At 44.8% G+C, this 18,016-nt stretch overlaps 1 protein-coding gene across 5 annotated transcripts in view; it reads left to right on the top strand.

Annotated features, from left to right (window-relative positions):
• ADRA1A (adrenoceptor alpha 1A) overlaps window positions 1-18,008 on the top strand; it is a 115,441-nt gene extending 97,433 nt beyond the window's left edge. Inside the window, exons 2-3 of one of the 5 annotated variants that reach the window (XR_002125909.1) lie at window positions 4,564-5,724; window positions 9,392-18,008. Coding sequence is in view for 4 of the 5 variants with exons in the window: in XM_019659562.1 (XP_019515107.1) it covers window positions 4,564-5,081 (518 nt within the window). In the remaining variant the exon portion in view is untranslated. Of the gene's footprint in view, window positions 1-4,563 lie in introns of all 5 variants that reach the window. The other 4 variants (XM_019659562.1, XM_019659563.1, XM_019659564.1 and 1 more) reach the window with 4 other exon arrangements.
• The last annotated feature ends 8 nt before the right edge of the window (window positions 18,009-18,016 follow it).

The following is an 18,016-nucleotide window of genomic DNA, read 5'->3' on the forward strand; positions in this document are numbered from 1 at the left end:
ATCGACAATGGTGAAGATGTTGATGATGTTCAGGGATAAACTCATGCTCTGCCCATCTCAGTCTGGCCAAGTTTTCATTGACGAGGATGTTTGGAGGGTCCTGGAAAGGAAAGAGTCAGAGATTCTGCAGCAGATCAAATAGTGGAAGGAAACTCCATGAAGGGAAGAGTCCTTGGGGGCTTGGGGGTTTTCCAAAGCCCGTGAATTAAACTACACAGATTCACATGTAAAGGATGACCTGACCTGCAGCGCGAAGGGTTCAGGAATGCCTGAAAAAGCCATTTCAGAAAAAGCCGGGAGCTATTTGCTACCCTTGAAGCAGAGTCTAGGCTGAGGTTGTAGAGGAGCACGACATACCCTCAGTGACAAGAGACGTAGGAGTGCCTATGCTCCTGTGGACAATTCAAAAGTCTGGCTCTTTCTATGAAGCATGGTGAGGGAAATGAGAGCATTGGATACCAGATAATGCAGCGAGGAATAAAAGTGAAATGCCATCATAGAGAGAACCAAGAACATTAAACAAAAACTGGGCAGAAAAGGGGAAAGAGACAACAGAAGGAAGATGTCGGCAGGAAGAGAAATACAGTAATACCTTGGTTTGCAAGCATAATTCGTTCTGGATACAAACTACTCATACTGCAAGACATCCCTCGTTTACCATGTTAAAATGTATTAGAAATGTTTGTGCATTTTGCAGAATACTCGCAAACCACGTTACTCGCAATCCAAGGTTTTACTGTACGGGACTACAGCTGTCAGGCAGAGAAGCCAGGCCACACTGTGCAGCAGAGTCGTGAAGAGGACAAGGAGAGCCATTCATTCATTCATTCAGTCAGTCAGTCAGGGAGCCGGCCATTCGCTCAGCAAAAACTGGGAGGATGCCTTCGAGGTGCCAGCATTGTGCTGGGTTCTGGATCTCCATGAGCAAGCCATAGTGACACAGTACCTGCTCAGACGGTGTTTACAACCTAGTGACTGGGGTGGGGGCATTGACAGGTGGAGGACAGCAAGAAGCATGATCCAGTTGCCTTCCCATTCTAAAAAGCATCATCGTCATCAAGAAGCAAGTGATGTTAGAAGAAAGTGAGGCTGGGGATAGAAGTAGTGGAGAGTTCAGAGAAGGGCCAGAGCTGGAAGGTTTGGACAGAAAAGGAGAGAGTGGGATAAGGGGACCTGGATTAAGACCAGGCAGCAACAGACTTTTTCCAAGCCTGGTCCCAGTTCAATCTCCCCTTCCTAGGAGAGGAAAAATAAAGGGAAGAAAGAGATCTCAGGACGTGAAGAATACAAAAATGGAGAGAAACTGCCCCCTCAGAGAAACTGCTGTCTTTTCTCACCTTTTGGAAAGTTCCTGAGGGAAGTACAGTTATGAGTCCCTCTCCTAACCCCAGCCAACACTCTCTGAAACAGAATCACCGCCAAGGGAGGACAAACACTGCAAGCAGGAGAAAGGGATCCCGTAACCTGTCCCTGTGGAATTGTCAGATTGAGAGTGGCTGTATCGTGCTAGGTTCGGACATAGCCAGGTGCCACTTAATGGGATAAACCAAATGATGACATTTATGGGGAGGCCTGTGGTTCAGAAGAATCTCCCACTTGCTGCCTGAAAAGCCAACGTCTAGAGATTTGCTTAGATTACCAAGGCAATATTCCCAGAGGGTTAAAGCCGGAGACAGTCTGAAATTCAAACCTGAGTGTATATTCATTTTCACCGCCTCCCTTTCTCACTCTGCAGTGAAGAAATAGGTGTTTTGAGCAGAGCACATAGAAGGGAAAGACCAGTATCTACTTCTGAAGTTGTAGACACACAGCAGGAAGATCAGAGTAGAAAGAGGCCGGGAGATTGGCTCTGGGTCGGCCAGACCTGGAATTAAGGGCAGCTCAAGGGCAGGAAGAGGGATGCGAGGGAAGAAACTAACAGGAAATGTTGAGATTTATGAATGCAGACCTGGGCTCTAGAAGCAGAAAGAGTGTCATTGAAGGAATTGGGGGAAAGTCCAAGGATCCCAAATCACTTTGTTAGCATTCACATTCATAATTCATATACTCCTTTCTTTAAATTGAAATTCTTCAAAAAAGGGAAATGCAATCCCTTCTCTAGGTGATTTACAGAAGCGTGAACTTCTCAGACAAGGTAGTTTTGGGTACGCCCTGCACGTATATTCTTATTAAGCCCAGGCCAAGGTGTGCCTTTGTGAAGAGGGTTCCTTTAATCATGTTCGGATTGTATTAGGAAGAAATAAGGGTCAGCATGTTGGCATCATAACGTAAGATGAATTTTTTTCTGGAACTGACTATATTCACACAAAACCACCAGTCCTTTTGGCCTTGGCCACTTTCTCCACCTCTCAGATGAAATTTGAAAAGCGTCTTTCCAATTTAGCTTCCCTCAGCTTCACTCTCCATACACCATCTCCCTTCCCAAGAGATGTATTGTTGCAACCTATTAATGTATTTTGAGATTCCATAAAGGAACATAGGCCCAGGAATCAGACTGTCTAATTTCAAATCCAAGCTCCACCAGCAACTATCTATCTGAGTAACCTTAGCGAAGTTATTTAGCCTCATTAAACCACTATTTCCTCATTTGTAGAAAAAGGATGTTGATAACATTCACATAATTCTTAATGTTGCTAATCATGATTAAATTGTATGTAAAGTACTTATCACAGAGCCTGGCTCAAACCAGGCACTCAATATGAGTAAATTCTATTATAGGAAAATGTTAAAAGCTTTAGAGCTAAAGAATAATACTTTCTCACTTAATAACCATTATCTCTCTGTGTGTGTGTGTGTGTGTGTGTGTGTGTGTGTGTGTGTGTGTGTGTTAGTTTCTTTGAGAAACAGTGAACTTAGCAGGGACTGTGCTTCAAAGATAATAAATGCTCTCACTGACCATCGTACCATTTTGTCTTCTTTGCAATATTTGAGTTTAATCTTTGTTTATATTTATGAAATCTTCCACTAAATTTTAGGGCATTGTTTGCTAGAGTGGACTCTAAGGACACCCATTAGTTTGTCATGGTTCTGATGGGTCCACAGAGCGAAGAGAAGAAGAAAGACATGAAACCAAAGCCTGAGGCTGAAGCAAAAGAAAAAAGTTGTGCAGGGAATAAGGCACACCAGACTAGATCCCTTTATTCATCACTGTATTGGTACTATAGCTATCAAGTTTGTGACGACCTCTTTAATCATCAGTTTTTGGACCTGAAAATTGAGTAATTGAATAGTAATCCCTGAGATTGTTCCCGCTTTAAGGTTCCCTGGGTTTGTCATTCTGCCGCCAAGAGCTAGGTAATAGTTACAGTATAAGCTGTAAATGGGCCTGAAACTTTATTCCTGTTGTGCCAATTAATAGATAAGACCTGAGGAGGTAAAGAAAATGGGGAAAGGCATTTTAGACTTTGGGACCCAACTCGAGAGGACAGAAAAAAAAAAAATGAGCAATGACTTGGAGAAAAGTTTGTCAAGCCTGGTTAAAGTAAAACTATGAATATTAGAAATCTAGATGAGGCTGAGTTCTGTGGAGGACACTGACTGTCAAGCAAATGACAAGCTTTTTATAAGCACTTGGCAGTCATTGGAGTATGTAGAGCAGAGGAGTATACTGTAACATCAAAAGGCATCATCAAAGGAAAATGCAGATGCTCCTCAACTTACGATGGGTTACGTCCTGATAAACCCATCATAAGTTGAAAAAAATCATAAATCAAAAATTCATTACGACACCTAATGCACTGAACATCATAGCTTAGCTTAGCTTACCTTAAATGTGTTCAGGACACTCACATTAGCCTACAGGTGGGCAAAATCACTCACTGCCACTGCCCAGCATCACAAGAGAGGACCACACCACATATCACTGGCCCAGGGAAAGATCAAAATTCAAAATTCAAAGTGTGGTTTCTACTGAATGCGTGTCACTTTCGCACCATTGCAAATTCAAAAAATTTAAGTCAAAACGTCATATGGAGGGGATTCTTACAATGCAATTGAAAATCACTGGCCAAAAGTTAGCAAAGCCAACATTTTATAAATTTGGGATTCTCATTAAAATATACAATTCGAATATTCAGGAGAGAAGAAGGAATTCATAATTATTAAGGCTCTCAATATGACATTGCTTTAAAGAACCAAGGGAATATTCAGATAACCCCATGTTTGTATGGATTATTTGAATAAATTCCAACTTATTTTTAAATTCAGGCAAAATAATTTACATATGAAGACTCAGCCTAAATTTCATGTTTTCATTATTTAAAGATTCATAGCAAACCTCAAGGATGTTTTACCACTGACAACGACTGCAACCCTACCCATTGGGTCATACCCATAAATAACGCTGCACATGGGGACCAATGAGAATGGTCTTTGAGGATATTACAAAGGGGTTACATTCACAGGGGCTAGTCAGTCAAATGGGAGAAACTCAAATGCCTTTTGGAGTCATTTGAAACTTTTAAAACAGACTTTTAAAAGGATGTTTGTCGTTTGCTTGTTTTCCTAGCCAGTTGGCCTGTCGGCTTGCAAATAACATGTGTGAATCTGTGTGTTTTCTTCCAGGGTCTTTCTTCCCTGATTTCAAGCCCTCAGAAACAGTTTTTAAAATAACATTTTGGCTCGGATACCTAAACAGCTGCATCAACCCCATTATATACCCATGCTCCAGTCAAGAGTTTAAAAAGGCCTTTCAGAATGTCCTGAGAATGCAGTGTCTCCACAGGAAGCAGTCTTCTAAACGTGCCCTGGGCTATACCCTGCACCCACCCAGCCACGCCCTGCAGGGGCCGCACAAGGACCTGGTGCGCATCCCCGTGGGCTCAGGAGAGACCTTCTATAAGATCTCCAAGACGGATGGGGTCTGTGAATGGAAGTTTTTCTCTTCCCTGCCCCGTGGATCGGCCAGCATTACAGTGTCCAAAGACCAATCAGCCTGCACCACAGCCCGGGTGAGAAGTAAAAGCTTTTTGCAGGTCTGCTGCTGCATGGGGCCCTCGACACCCAGCCATGGAGAGATCCATCAAGTTCCAACAATTAAGATCCACACCATCTCCCTCAGTGAAAACGGGGAGGAAGTCTAGAGGACAGGAAAGGTCAGAAGGAATGGGGGATACTCTTAGGCACCCACTCTGCTTCCTACTCGAAAGGCCAGTTCACTCTTCCTGGATGATGAGACAGGACCCTGAAACCAGGGACCATCTGGGAATGGGGTGGGGGAGGAGGCCTAACTCTTGGGCAATGGGTAGAGCTCAGGGAGGAGGGAGGACATCACAACCACCCAGTTCCAAATGAGGATAAACAGCACTTCCTTGAGGCCAAAGTTCTCTCGGGCATCCTTCTCCATGACTGGCCCTTTCAACGAAAACCACCATGGGAAACAGAATTTCATACACAATCCAAAAGACTATAAATATAGGATTATGATTTCATCATGAATATTTTCAGCACACACTCTAAGTTTGGATCTATTTCTTGGTGGAGTGAGGGGATTTATTTTCAGGCTACACTTACTGACAGCCACGTTGGATATTTATGGGGAGAGGGCCGGGAGAGGAAGAGTCTTAAGATGGTGGCTGATATCCACGCACATTTTTTTTTAGAGCAAGTTCTAAACTCCACCACTTCTGATACATCCACTGTATCAGCTTGGGGGAACCTTGACAGAGATTTACCTTTTGCTGCAATCTGACTGGATACTGTACCTGATGCCTTCTAAGGATGAGGGTGAGGGGCATTCATTCTGTTTCTGAACTTATGGAGACACATCCTCTATGCTTGGGTTTTAGAGAGCGTTGAAAGAATCAGTCAGTGGAAAGATGGCTTTTCCTAATAGAAGACAGGAGAGATGAGGGTCATTTTTTTCAACTTAACTACTATGGACACAATTCCATCAAGCAGTTCCAAGATCAGATGGGAGAAGTCTTTCTGTGGAGCATATTGAAAGATCAAGTGGTTGGGGTAGGATGCGAGTGGGTGTTAATTTCATGCTCAAGTAGAAGCTTTAAAATTACCCCACACTTTTTTGACATGGCCTCGTAAGGCCTTTCTTGGCAAATCACTTACACTTTTCTAGAACTCCATTGTGAACATTCACAGTGTATAGTGTTTTGAAAGGCACACCTTGACTTCCATTTTTCCTCAGCTGCTTCACTATTACATAATGAGCAAGGTTCAAGGTCCCCAGTGCACCTGTAGCATGTTGGGATGAGCCTTATGATCCAGGTGCATCCTTCATGAAATTTGAGAGCTACACATGCTTAGCTTAGGAAGATACTGACTGACTAATCACCAAAAGCCCATCAAAATTAGGAGTTTGCAAAGAGTTTTTGACAGACAACCATTTATTCTGGCAAAAGATCCAGTAGCCCATTATATCCATCTATTTCCTCTTTCTACAGAAACATGCTATTTTTCACTTTATGTATGCCAAATACATATTTGGTAAACCTTAATAACTCAGTATAATACTAAAGACGAAGGTGGTAACTATATGTAAAAATTAAAATATTTTTCACATTCCACAATAAGAATTTAAAATAAGATTTGTGTTTTTGGAATAATGCTTGACTAGAATCACTGGTCTAAAACGACTGACCAATTTGGTAGCCTCTTTCCCCATATTTGGGTAATTTTCTCTAAGAATTTTGAAGCAGGTTATAGAGCCATTATTTAACCTTGATGACAAAGATAGTGGCCCCATCATCTTTTCCTTCTTCCCTTGCAACAAAATGAGAATTTCCTTAAATCCTTCTGAAAGCCTAATATCTTTGCCTAGTGCCATGGAGTGTAAGTTTGCATGTGGATTTGAGTTTGGTTGTTGCTGTGTTTGGACACAGAATATTACTGCTTCCTGGAGGGTGTCTTCTTGTTGACCAGGTAGACTCTGCCTTGTGCTCATCATTTGAATTCTGGCATTTGATGTAGGCTGGATTTTTAGTCTCTTTTTGTCTGTCTGCCTGTCCGATAACCTCTACCAGATGTGGGTGTCCTATTATGGATGTAGGTACCAGGGAAGGACTTGAATATGCAAACCTCGCTTCTCTTCTGCCTTAATAGGAACAATACGTTTCATTGCTGAAAAGAAGTTCTTTCAGTATCTGAATTTAAAAAACAAAAAAATCTCTTTTGCCAGGCTCCCACCTTAGAGGAAGAGCACCCCCATGAAAGAATGCTACTAGTTTTTCTTCACCAAAATCTGGTTCCATGTTTGAGATGATCTTTAAACACCTTTATGGACAAATTTAAATGTTAGACATTAGAAAGCTTAAGATCCCCAGAATGCTAGCATGAATGCCACTGCTAATCAAAATAAACTACTAAAGAATCTTTCCGCCATCAGAGTAAAAGCCATGACAATTGTATTCATGTAAAACTATCCATAAATAATTGTCCGCTACACTCTTCTCTAACCCCACTCCCTCCAGGGAGGCAAACTTTAACATTATTTTCCTTTCCCATAGCACGATATTATGTATACACATGCCAATTTTACAAGAAATTAATAATGTCACCCAAGATTTCATCAAAGTGGGATAAACAATATACAAGTTATTTTTTACTCATCCACAAAAATCTCTGTACCTTTGAGCATGCCAAAAACTATCTAAAATTGTCACAGTTAAACAAATGATTGTCATATTTATACTCACAAGTTTACTGCTTCTATTTAGAGTTTGAAGAATTTACCCAGAGCAACAGTCCTCAAAATGTCTTCGCTAATGCATCTAAAAAGCAGTTGCTTTGGCATTGCCTCAACATCACAAAAAGTCAACTTGACATTATGGGACAGGCGAAATCTGAGTTTCTTCTGCAATTCAAATTGCATGCATTAAGAGAGACCTTGAATCTCTTTATCCACAAATGTTTCCAAGCTTTTGCAAGGATTTCATATAAGCATTTTACTTGTCACAGTTTTCATTTTGCCTCTGTCGTAGCTCATCCAAGACGGCTTCTGCCTGTAACACTCAATCAGTGTATGCTAACACTCTCCAAAATACTAAAGCTTCCAGCTCTCTCACCACTTACTTGAATTGATCCATCCATGGTAGACAGCGATATTTGGGTAAATAAGTATTTTCTTAAGGCTTTTTTGTTAGGTGCTGCTGTGTGCCAGGCATCTTTTAGAGATAAAAACTGATAGTGAAGAGTGATTAAGGACTGGCCCAAGGCCAAGAAGGAACCGGGATTCAATCCTGGGTCTCCCTAACACTAAAGGTCTTTGTTGTTTTTTTTCTTTCACATCACCCCTGCCTCATAAACAGTGGGGGTAAAAGCCACCCCCCACCCCCACCCGCTTGGGACCGGGTATGCTGAGGATACTTAACCATACCCAAACTTTTTAATGTTTTGTTTCTTTGGGATTCGCCTTCTAATTAACTTCAGTTAATATGCTGCCAATCTTCATTCCAGCCAAACCCAAGAGCAGGTCATAAATGAAAGGGTTTGGTGCCCACAATTCCATTAGACTGCGTCACTTTCTTAGTGATCATGGCCTGGAATGTTATTCAGGACTTGCAAGAAGGACAAATTATATCAAATTGAGAGAAGATGGGCATATACAAGAATGCAGAGGAGGCCACATTGGCCTACAACAGCACAGCACAGCTGCGGATGCGACACACACTGTGTAGTGTGCTGACGTTGTTGATTACCAAGCACAGTTAATCAGCACACTTTCGGGAAGTAGATCCCTTTTTAAAGTAAATAAAAACATATACGACACCACTCTTCTCAGCTGTGTTCCAACATTTTTTTTTTTGAGTTGGAGAAAGAAAGAAGGAATGATAGGTATTTCACCAGGATTACACAGCGCTCAGAGAGTATGTGTTAAGCGCATGAGGGTCATGTCTGTCGCGGTGGGGTCATGGTTCAGAATGCTGACTTCCAGGTAGCCCCAGACCTAGGTAACTTAGTAGATGGCATCCCCATGCTCCTGGATTTCCTTTCACAAATGAAAGTTCTACGTCCTGAGCATCTTGGCTCCCCTGCCTCTACACAGTGAATCATCCCGTAGACCTGACTGAGTAGGTTTTACGGTTATGGCCTGGGTGTGACAACATTTTAGGAACTATTTGCTTAGAAAGGTAATTATTCAGTCTTTAATTACAGCTACTTCCTCACAGCTTGGCACACATTCTCACTTGTTTCTGGGGCTGGTTCTGCTCAGGTCCTCTTGCCAAAAGAGATGCTGCCTCTGCATAAGGGAGTACTTGTTGAGTTAATTAAGGAAACAGCCCTGCTCATCAGCAAAGGGAGAAGGGAGCCCAAGTGCATGGAAGGTAAACTCTGCAAGCAAGAACAGGGGGACGAAAAAGAAGGCAGAGGTGGTAACTATGGAGACAACATCAGAAGTATGCTCACTTGTTACTCTGGTTTCTTTTTACACTACTAGGACTTTTAAGCATGAAACCACCTGCACACAGCTCCAGTGGAGCCCGGTTGGAACGGTTTGCATCTGCTCCTTATCTACAAACTGTGCTGTGGAGCAGGGCTGAGCCCAGGCTGCTGCGGGGTCCACCATCTTCAAAAAGCAATGGCAGCAGTGGCCTCCAGGCCTCCAAAGTCCCTGCAAGATGAGTGAGTGGAGATGACCACTGGGGGACGGGGCTGGCAAAAACAAGTCAGGATTTCAGCAGAGGATCCCCGGCCCCTGGCCAGTGCTCCCATCAGCGTTACCTCATTCACGCTCCCCCAGACCCAAATGTCAGGGGGCCTGAGGATGGACCTTATCTGCTCTGTGGGGGCTGTTGAGAAAGAGAAGGAAGACTTAACCACGGACACTGCTCAAAGGCAGGAAGGATGGTTCAGTAATATGTTGCTGCAACTGATGAGCAAGGAACTGCCCTAAAGCTGATGCTTAGTGGTTTCCAAAGACAAAGTAGTTGTCTTTCCTTTTCGTGTGGCTCAGGAGTTATTACATTACTTTCTGTCCCTATCATAGACGACACCGCCACGGCATACGCTGGAGGCGATTATTGCTAAATTATGAGGAATTCAAACTTAATTAGGTAAAAAAAAAATCTAAGAGCAAATTTGTACTGTATTTGGAGAAAAAAATAATAATAAAGGCACTATTAAAAAGCCTGAATATAGTAGGTGCATTTAGATGCAATATTAAAGACGTGAACACAGAGAATCCCAACGTTAGTTTAATACACCCTTCTGTTTATCCAATACTTCATGCTTGTCAAAGTACTTCTGCTCGTCTCAAGTCATTCCTGATTATTATTCCATAATACAGATTCTCTGCGCTTAGCATATGAAGAAACAAGGTGGATGGGGAGAGGTTTAAGGATTTCTTTGAATAGCCCCAAAGCCAGCCTCTGACTCCTTTTTCCATGAGCCTTCAATATCCCCAAGGTCCACTGTGTTTCTTGAGACCCTGACTTGCATATTTTATTCCTTCCTTGCTGATCCATATTTTCAGCTTGATTTGCACCTTCTCTCCTGCTCCAGCTCAGCCAGACACTGGGCAGTACAAGTTTGTTCTAGGAGCCCAGCGCTTGTTTGTCTATGCTTCTCTCATTGGTTAAAAGACAAGATGATGCCATTCTGCTCACTCCCTAGATAGGCAGCAGGCGAGCTAAGGAAACAGCAGGGCAGGGGGCTCTTGGCTTGCACGAAGGGTGACACACAAAGCAAAGCCAGCAGTGACTGACACCTTAAGGACCTCAGGAATGCAAAGGTCCCAAAGGTTGTTTCAAGACACTCCTTTCCCAAGGAGCCTGAGGGTCCCTGTATACACCCTGATCGCGACCGCCAATCAGCAAGCCTCTCACTTCCTCTCCTGCACCAGAATGCACTTGGCATGAAAAAGACCGAGAAGCACAGACAGTCCCCAGCTTATGAGCTGGGCGTGTTCCAAGCTCATTTGTTGCAAGTCAAAAATGCATTCTTCCAAGAGACTTTGTTATAAATGGAGGAGACGAAGGGTGTTTCCAGATGAACCAAAGAATAAAGATCTATTTAATGTATACCAGCGGGTGACAAACTTTTCCTGTAAATGGCAAGATAGTAAATATTTTAGGCATTGTGAGCCACGTGCTTTCTGTCACAAATTCTTCTTTGTTTAATTTTTTTTTTTTGACAACCCTCTAAAACTGGAGACACCATCCTTAGCTCACAGGCATGGGCCAGATTTCGCCATGAGCCATAATTTGCCATCCCTGATCTACGTATCACTAGCTTACAGTCTAGTGCGAATAATGCTAAGCAGTGGGTTTTGGTGTTCAACACGCAAGCATCTGTTTTTAAATATGCCATCGACACATCCCCACTTGACTACATTAGTGTTCCCAACCTGCATGAATTGTTAGATAAAGCGACAATATTCAAGGGTGCGACCTGTCCACCCAAAAGGAACACTTTAGGATATCACTGTGATTTTCTAGAGGCATCAGGATAAGAGGGAAGCCAGCACCACCCCCTCCCACTGTTGGATTCTGTAGAACAGGCAGGTCAGCAGAGCCCAGGGGAGTCCACGGAGTCTCTCGGCTCTTTACCTCATTGGCAATATCCCCCCCAGCACTGCCTGGCTGGCTCTGAGAGCAAACACAGCTGACAGGTACCATTTGACCAGAGTCCATGTGAAGTCCCTCCCAGGCCCCTGCTGATCCCCACAGGCTTTCCAGCCACACTCAACCCCTCGGGAAGGCCTCCTGACCACAGTGTCCCTTCTCTCCAGCGCCTCTTTTGATGCCCTGTTTTGTGGTGAGCTCCAGGGGAGACCCTCCAAGGCCCAAGTGCAGGGCACTGTGGTCAGGCCTTCCCGAGGGGCCAAGTGTGGCCTGAAAGCCTGTGGGGATCAGCAGGCTGCAGACATCTGGGAGGGACGTCAGGGCGTTGTCCCAAAGACAAATACTGGTTTCTAACAGGTTTCTTCTCCTCCACCTTTTTCTTCTTCTTTTCCTTTTTGTTTAAGTCTGAAATTGCCTAAGTAGACTCGAAATGGAATTACTATGGGAAAAACGTAGTTAACCTCCCCTGGGATGACAAAGCCTTATTTCTCTGAGCTAACACTTTGTCGGGGTGTGTGTGGGGGTACCTCCTCTCCCCGGTGCTGACAGGCAATGAGGGAGAGCGAGGCGTTCTCGGTGGGGAGCTAGGTGTGCAGTTCCCGTGGCCTGGGGCAGGATAGGGTGTCTGCAGCGTTGAGGAATTAGACTTTCCGACCAGCTCGGGCTGGGGTCTGAAATGGTGACGGATGCAGAACTGATATGGAAAGACCTGGAAGGATCGAGGCCAGTTATGGCACCATGGCCTCCACTGGGCAGAGAAAGGAAGGCTTGGGCCACCACTGTGTGGCAGCTTCCCTTCCCTGCTCCTGTCCCCTGTCTGGCTTGATCCTTTTCCTTTCTTCTCTCCAGCTCCTGTCCTTTTCCCTTCCTCTCTGTACATCATTCCACCCTCCACGTCTTGCCAAATTTACAGGCAATGACCAACGGTGGGGTGAGTGTCCTTACTCCAGTGGGTGCCAGGTCCCGTGAGATACAGTGTTCCACGCATAGCCGTGGGTGACAAGGTGGGGCTTCCCTCGGCACCTCCGTCCCCTGCCCACATCAGGCATCAGGCCGGGCAGCGGGGCACTGAGAGCTTGGCCCTCGCAGTCTCCAGGGAGCCCAGAGCAGGAGACAGGCCCGCAGGGTACGGGCACCCTCAAGGCCCTCCCCAAGGACTTTTAACCTCTATCCACATTGCTGTCTTTCTATTCTTATACTATTAATGCCGAATGAAGGGCACACACGTATGTGTAAGTCACGTTTGAGAAAGAGCTGGTAGTCAGGAGTGAAGTGGTGTCTGTCCCCTCCCCCAGACGTGTCCGTCTTCTTACAGCTGCCACCCCTCACCCACTGACAATTTAAAACCCTCTGACAGTTTTTAAAGCCTCACAAAGTCACCTTCTCTTTCTCTTCTTACTCATCCTTTGTCTCTTGACTTTGTGGGGTTTGTGTTTTTTTCCGTTTCACTTTCCCTTAAGTCCTTCAAAGCCCTGATTAATCTCGTAAAGTAAACTTGGTCTCATGTTAGCATGAAGCAATGATTAATCAGCCAGAAGGTGGAGCCTAAGCTGAACTCAGCTGGGTGAAAGGCGTTCCTTCTTTCCTGGTGCTCAGGGCTCCCTGTCTCTGTCTCGCCAGCCCATCTGCTCCTGGAACTTGTTCACAGGCTCGCTCTATCCTCTTATCAAACCCTTGCACCAGGAGCCTTTCTACTCCAAGCGAAGGGTCCTCCCTCCCAAATGTGCCCCTGCTTCTGCTGGCATAGCTCAATGCATCTGCAATCTCCCTGTGCTCAGGCTGTCATAGCAAAGTACCACAGGTTGGGTGGCTTAAACGACAGACACTTATTCTCTCACAATGCTGGAGTCTGGAAGTCTGAAATCAAGGTGTTGTCGGGGCTATTTCCTCTGAGGCCTCTCTCTTTGGCTTGCAGATGGCTGCCTTCTCCCTGTGTTTTCATATCAGCTTCCCTCCCATATGTCTGTGTCGTAATCTCTTCTTCTTGTGAGGACACCAGTCAGATTGGATGAAGGCCCATCTAATGACCTCATTTAACTTCAGTCACCTCTGCAGAGACCGGATCTCCAAACACAGCCACATTCTGAAGTCCTCGGGGTTAGGATTTCAAAATATGAAATTTAGAGGGACACAATTCAGCCTATAACACTTTCCTTCCCACTCTCTCTTTTTAGCCCATAAAAATTGATTTATAGTTCTTTTCCCAGATCAGAAGTTCAAGTTCAGCACTTCCTAACCACCCTAAGTTCCTACAGCAACTGTATGCAAAATGCATTTGGCAACTAATCGTGCACTTTAGTATGATCTTTCTGTTGCTTTTTAAAATGTACACCTATTTTTTTTCTCACTTTAAAATATACTTTACACTGTACCTATATAGGTTCTGTCTTCTCAACTAGATTAAAACTGGAGGGCAGGAACTGTCATATCATTTTGTATGCCCATTGCTGTCCTCGGCCCTTGGGTGGTCATATCTGAGGACCGGGATCCCTCCTGAGCAAGGAGAGCGGGGACAACGAGGAGCAAGGGACAAGATCCACGCAGTCGTTACAGGCAGGGGCTGGGAGACGAGGTTCCCGGGGACTTTTGATACCAGATGACCCCCTGGGCTTCTGAACAGTTACAGTGAGATTCTCATCAGAGGTGCAGAGCACAGCCTTGGGGAATCCCAGGTGAGTGCTACCTCGAGTCAGGCAAGCCCAGGAGTCCCCCAGGAGACAACTGCATCCAGAGAAACAGAGCTCCATCACTGAATGAGACAGACCCTAGACCCTGAGATCAAGGTGAGTCAGCAAGACGGGATCAAGAACCAATGGCAGAACTCAGCCCCGGGAGATGGGTCACTGAGGCGCCCAGAGAAGGCTGCGGTCACTGTGGGGCCCCTATCCTGGTGATGGGTGAGTAAACGCTATTTCAGTGACATCTGCCTTCCATCGGGATGAGCTTGGAAAGGAGGTGCCAGCAAGCCTTAAGGTAGCTTTTCTCCTCCTTTGTCTCACAGCCTAAGTAGAGGAAAGGGAGCTACACTGACTTGATTGGCTATGAGGATGCAGGCAGCCTTTCCTACTCAAAGGCATTTAATGCAGGCCTTCTGTCTCCCACTAGGACTGCCTAAGCCTCAGGGACCACAATGGTACAGTCATAACTGCTGCCCCACCTGCCTCTTGGGCACAGCTGCCCATTCTGCGTGGCCTTAGGGTACCTGGGCCTGGTCATCTTGCTTCTCTTAAGAAATTCTGTCCCATTTCTGTTTCATCAACCCACCCGACCCCCTTACTGTAAACAAATTTACTGCCCACATGGTGCTTCCCTGACAGCAGTAGACTGATGTCTTCTCTTTGCCTGGTTCCTGCTGAGAAGCAAAGAGCATTTATCCTCATTTGGAAGAATCGAGACTGCACTCACTGCATTGCATCTGCTGTCCTGCTTTTGGGGCAGAGAATAATGCTGCTTTGGTTTCCTGTCCCCCTGTCCTCTCCCCAGGGACACTGACATTAAAAGGGTTTCTGGTCCCACATGATCCACAAGGAATGCCCTTGTTGTCTAGAATAATGTGGTTCACCAGCTTCAGTACGATCTGGAAATCACAAGAGGGAAAAAAATAACATGACAAGGCCTGCCTACAAAACTATTAAGTGTATTTAGGCCAAAACCATCCCAAAACAGGTCTGAATGAGTGTAGCAATGGTTTGTTGATTTATCCACTCAAAAAACCCCTTTCTCCCCTATTCTGGTCCCCATTCCTTTTGCTAAATCCAGCCTTAGCTTTCATAATGAAAAGATTTCAGCTCTGCAGCTTGGCTAATTAAAGTCTCAAGGGTGAGAAGGCCCTGGACTCATTAATCAAAAGCTGAATGCCTCAGTCCACAGTGCCTCCCGCACCCAGCCCCTGTGTCATAGCAGAGGTGACAGTCATTGTAAAGAGCAGGGAAAGAGAGAGCATGGGTGAATGAGTGGGCAAACGACCCGCTTTAATCAAAAATAGGGATACCCAAATTCAGTCTGGCAAAATAGGGAGACTATTAAAAAGTAAGCTGATGAGGTATTTTTAAGAGCAAAACAAGCAAGTATGACAAATATTTAAGTAACAACTCATGGCTAGTTATCTACATACTTTCTTAAAGGGGGTAAACATTTATTAGGAAGCAATTGAATTAAAAATAGTGGGCGCCCACACTTGCTGTTGTCTCCAGCAGTTCACCGGACCCTCTGCTTCCTTATTCTGAACATCACACACACCCCTCAGACCTAAACTTAGGCATGTGAGCGCTGACATTCCACAACAGAGATTTTGCTTCAGCCTTTAAAGCCTGAACCCAAACACATGCTATCTTCATCAGATGTGGAAGGAGGAAAATAGCTTGTCGTCTCTGGGGTATAACAAGTCACAAGCAGTGCACTTTCCCGTATTACGACGCCGACTGAACCCAATACTGCAGGCCATGAAATGAGTTTGCACGGTGACGAAGTATGCAGCGATACACTGGGAATAGCAAAAATTACATTTTGGAGCATTTACTACGTGCCAAGCCCTTTGCACATTTTGATATGGTAAAAGGTAAGACCTTACAGTTACATTACAAAACCAATGTTTTCACACTGAGAACCCATACAGTGATATGGGTGTGAAAAGAGGAAAGACAGGAACAGCTGTAGGGAGTTCGGGGAAGGGAGAAAAACTGGGAAAAGCTGAGCCTCCTGTGGACGTCTTCCTGGAGTTCACCTGTGCTGGCCACTCGCTTGCTAACCCCTTGGCCTGACCTTACCAGCTCCACCCAGAGCCAGTCACAGGAGGGGAACTCGAAGGATCTTGTTAAGGGGTGCTGTGGGAAGAGCGGGCCTAATTTCAGGCCCCATCTCTGTACCTAACTGATTGTGGACAAGTCATGTGAGCCCTCTTGACCTCATTTTCTTTGCCTGTGAAATGGGGTAGGCAAATGAAATGGAGTAAAGCATATGAAATCCTAGTAGGCCCCAGTAAATGCTAGGCTAGCACTCTTTCCTGCTCTGCATTTCCCCTCCCGAATGCTATCTAAATAAAGCATTGTTATCAATTAGGTCACCTTTAAGGTATCTGAAAGCACTGAAAACTCCACATGCAGGAAACGACAGAATAAGTCTTTCCGTTTCCTTTGCTCTTTCTCCTAGTTGAGGTTAAGCTTCCAAAAGTTGGTCATCACCACCAGCTCAAGACACAAATGACCCTTTCATTAGAAAGGAAGTACCAAACGGGTGTTGTACCATTGTGTGGGTGCTTTCATTCCTAAATTGAGGGCACTAGACACCAAATTCCAAGTTTTAGTTACTTCTTTCCCACCCCGATTCCCCACTGTGCTATTTTCTGTGAATTGGAAATATCCCTGCCAGAACATTTGCTTTAATTTTTAAGAATCAGACTCACTGTGTTAGTTTGAAGCTTTCCACCAAGCTTTCAGGCTATAGACAGCCCCAAACAAAGGGACCCAGTGCTGGTGTTTGTAATCTTTCTTACCTTGGCTACTTACTTGGCATACGAAGTATTTTGTTATCATAGTTGTTCTATGAAAGACACTATATAGAATGCTGTCATTGTATAAAAGATGTGTGTGTGTTTGTAGAACCAATGTTAGGAGAAAGAGAAGTAATCCTGGCCACTGGAAGACAATAGAGCATTTAAAGCAAAGCTTGGGTTGAAAATCATCTCAGAAAATAGATCTGGGCAATGCTTGGCCTGGATAACTGTCAAAAGCAAGTATTTACAAGACAAAACAGCAAATTCCTAGGCGTGACCCAAAAGCAGCTTTAATTTCAGCTGGAATTGAAAGCTACATCATGGGAGCTCCAGCTCACGGTCGCAGCTCCAATTTCAAGTGCTGCCAGTGAGAGCGGGGACATGTCCGTGGACCCTTTAAATGATCTCCAGGACCCTCCTGAGCAGGTGGCTTGACAGGAAAGCCCATCCTGCAAGCTCAGCTCACCATGACTCAGCCTGTCTAGAGCAGTCAGCTGTCCTCAAAGGCTGTGTTTGGCAGGGACCTGCCACCATCTCCCTGCCAAATGGGCGCTCATGACTCAGAATCTCAAACCCGTTTTAAATGGAAGGGAAAAGTCACTTTTGGGGATGAGGTTCTTGTCCCAACTCTGCTTTGAACAAACACAGTCTACGTCTATTTCGGTCTTCTGGGTTTGGAGAAGCAACTGCCTCTCCAAAAAAAGGGTGAACGGGCTGGTGTTGGCCCAAATGAAAAAGCTCTTTCAGTGCTGGGAGAAGGAAAACAGAGCATCCCCGCATAGGGAACAGAATGTGACTGGGCCGGCAAACAGGGAAACAAGCCTAGGCCGCGGTTGATAAAGCGCCCGCTCTACCAAAGTCTGTTCTTGTAAAAATGGATACACTGGATTGGGAGTAAGAATTCTTCCTCTACAGAAGGATAACATTTTGGTCATGTTGATGCATGATGCCTAGTATATTAAAAGTATTACTATAATTCATTAAAGGTCCATGTGTCGTGATTTTTGAG

The sequence above is a fragment of the Hipposideros armiger genome, unplaced genomic scaffold, assembly GCF_001890085.2.
Source record: "Hipposideros armiger isolate ML-2016 unplaced genomic scaffold, ASM189008v1 scaffold_301, whole genome shotgun sequence".
Classification (NCBI taxonomy): domain Eukaryota; kingdom Metazoa; phylum Chordata; class Mammalia; order Chiroptera; family Hipposideridae; genus Hipposideros; species Hipposideros armiger.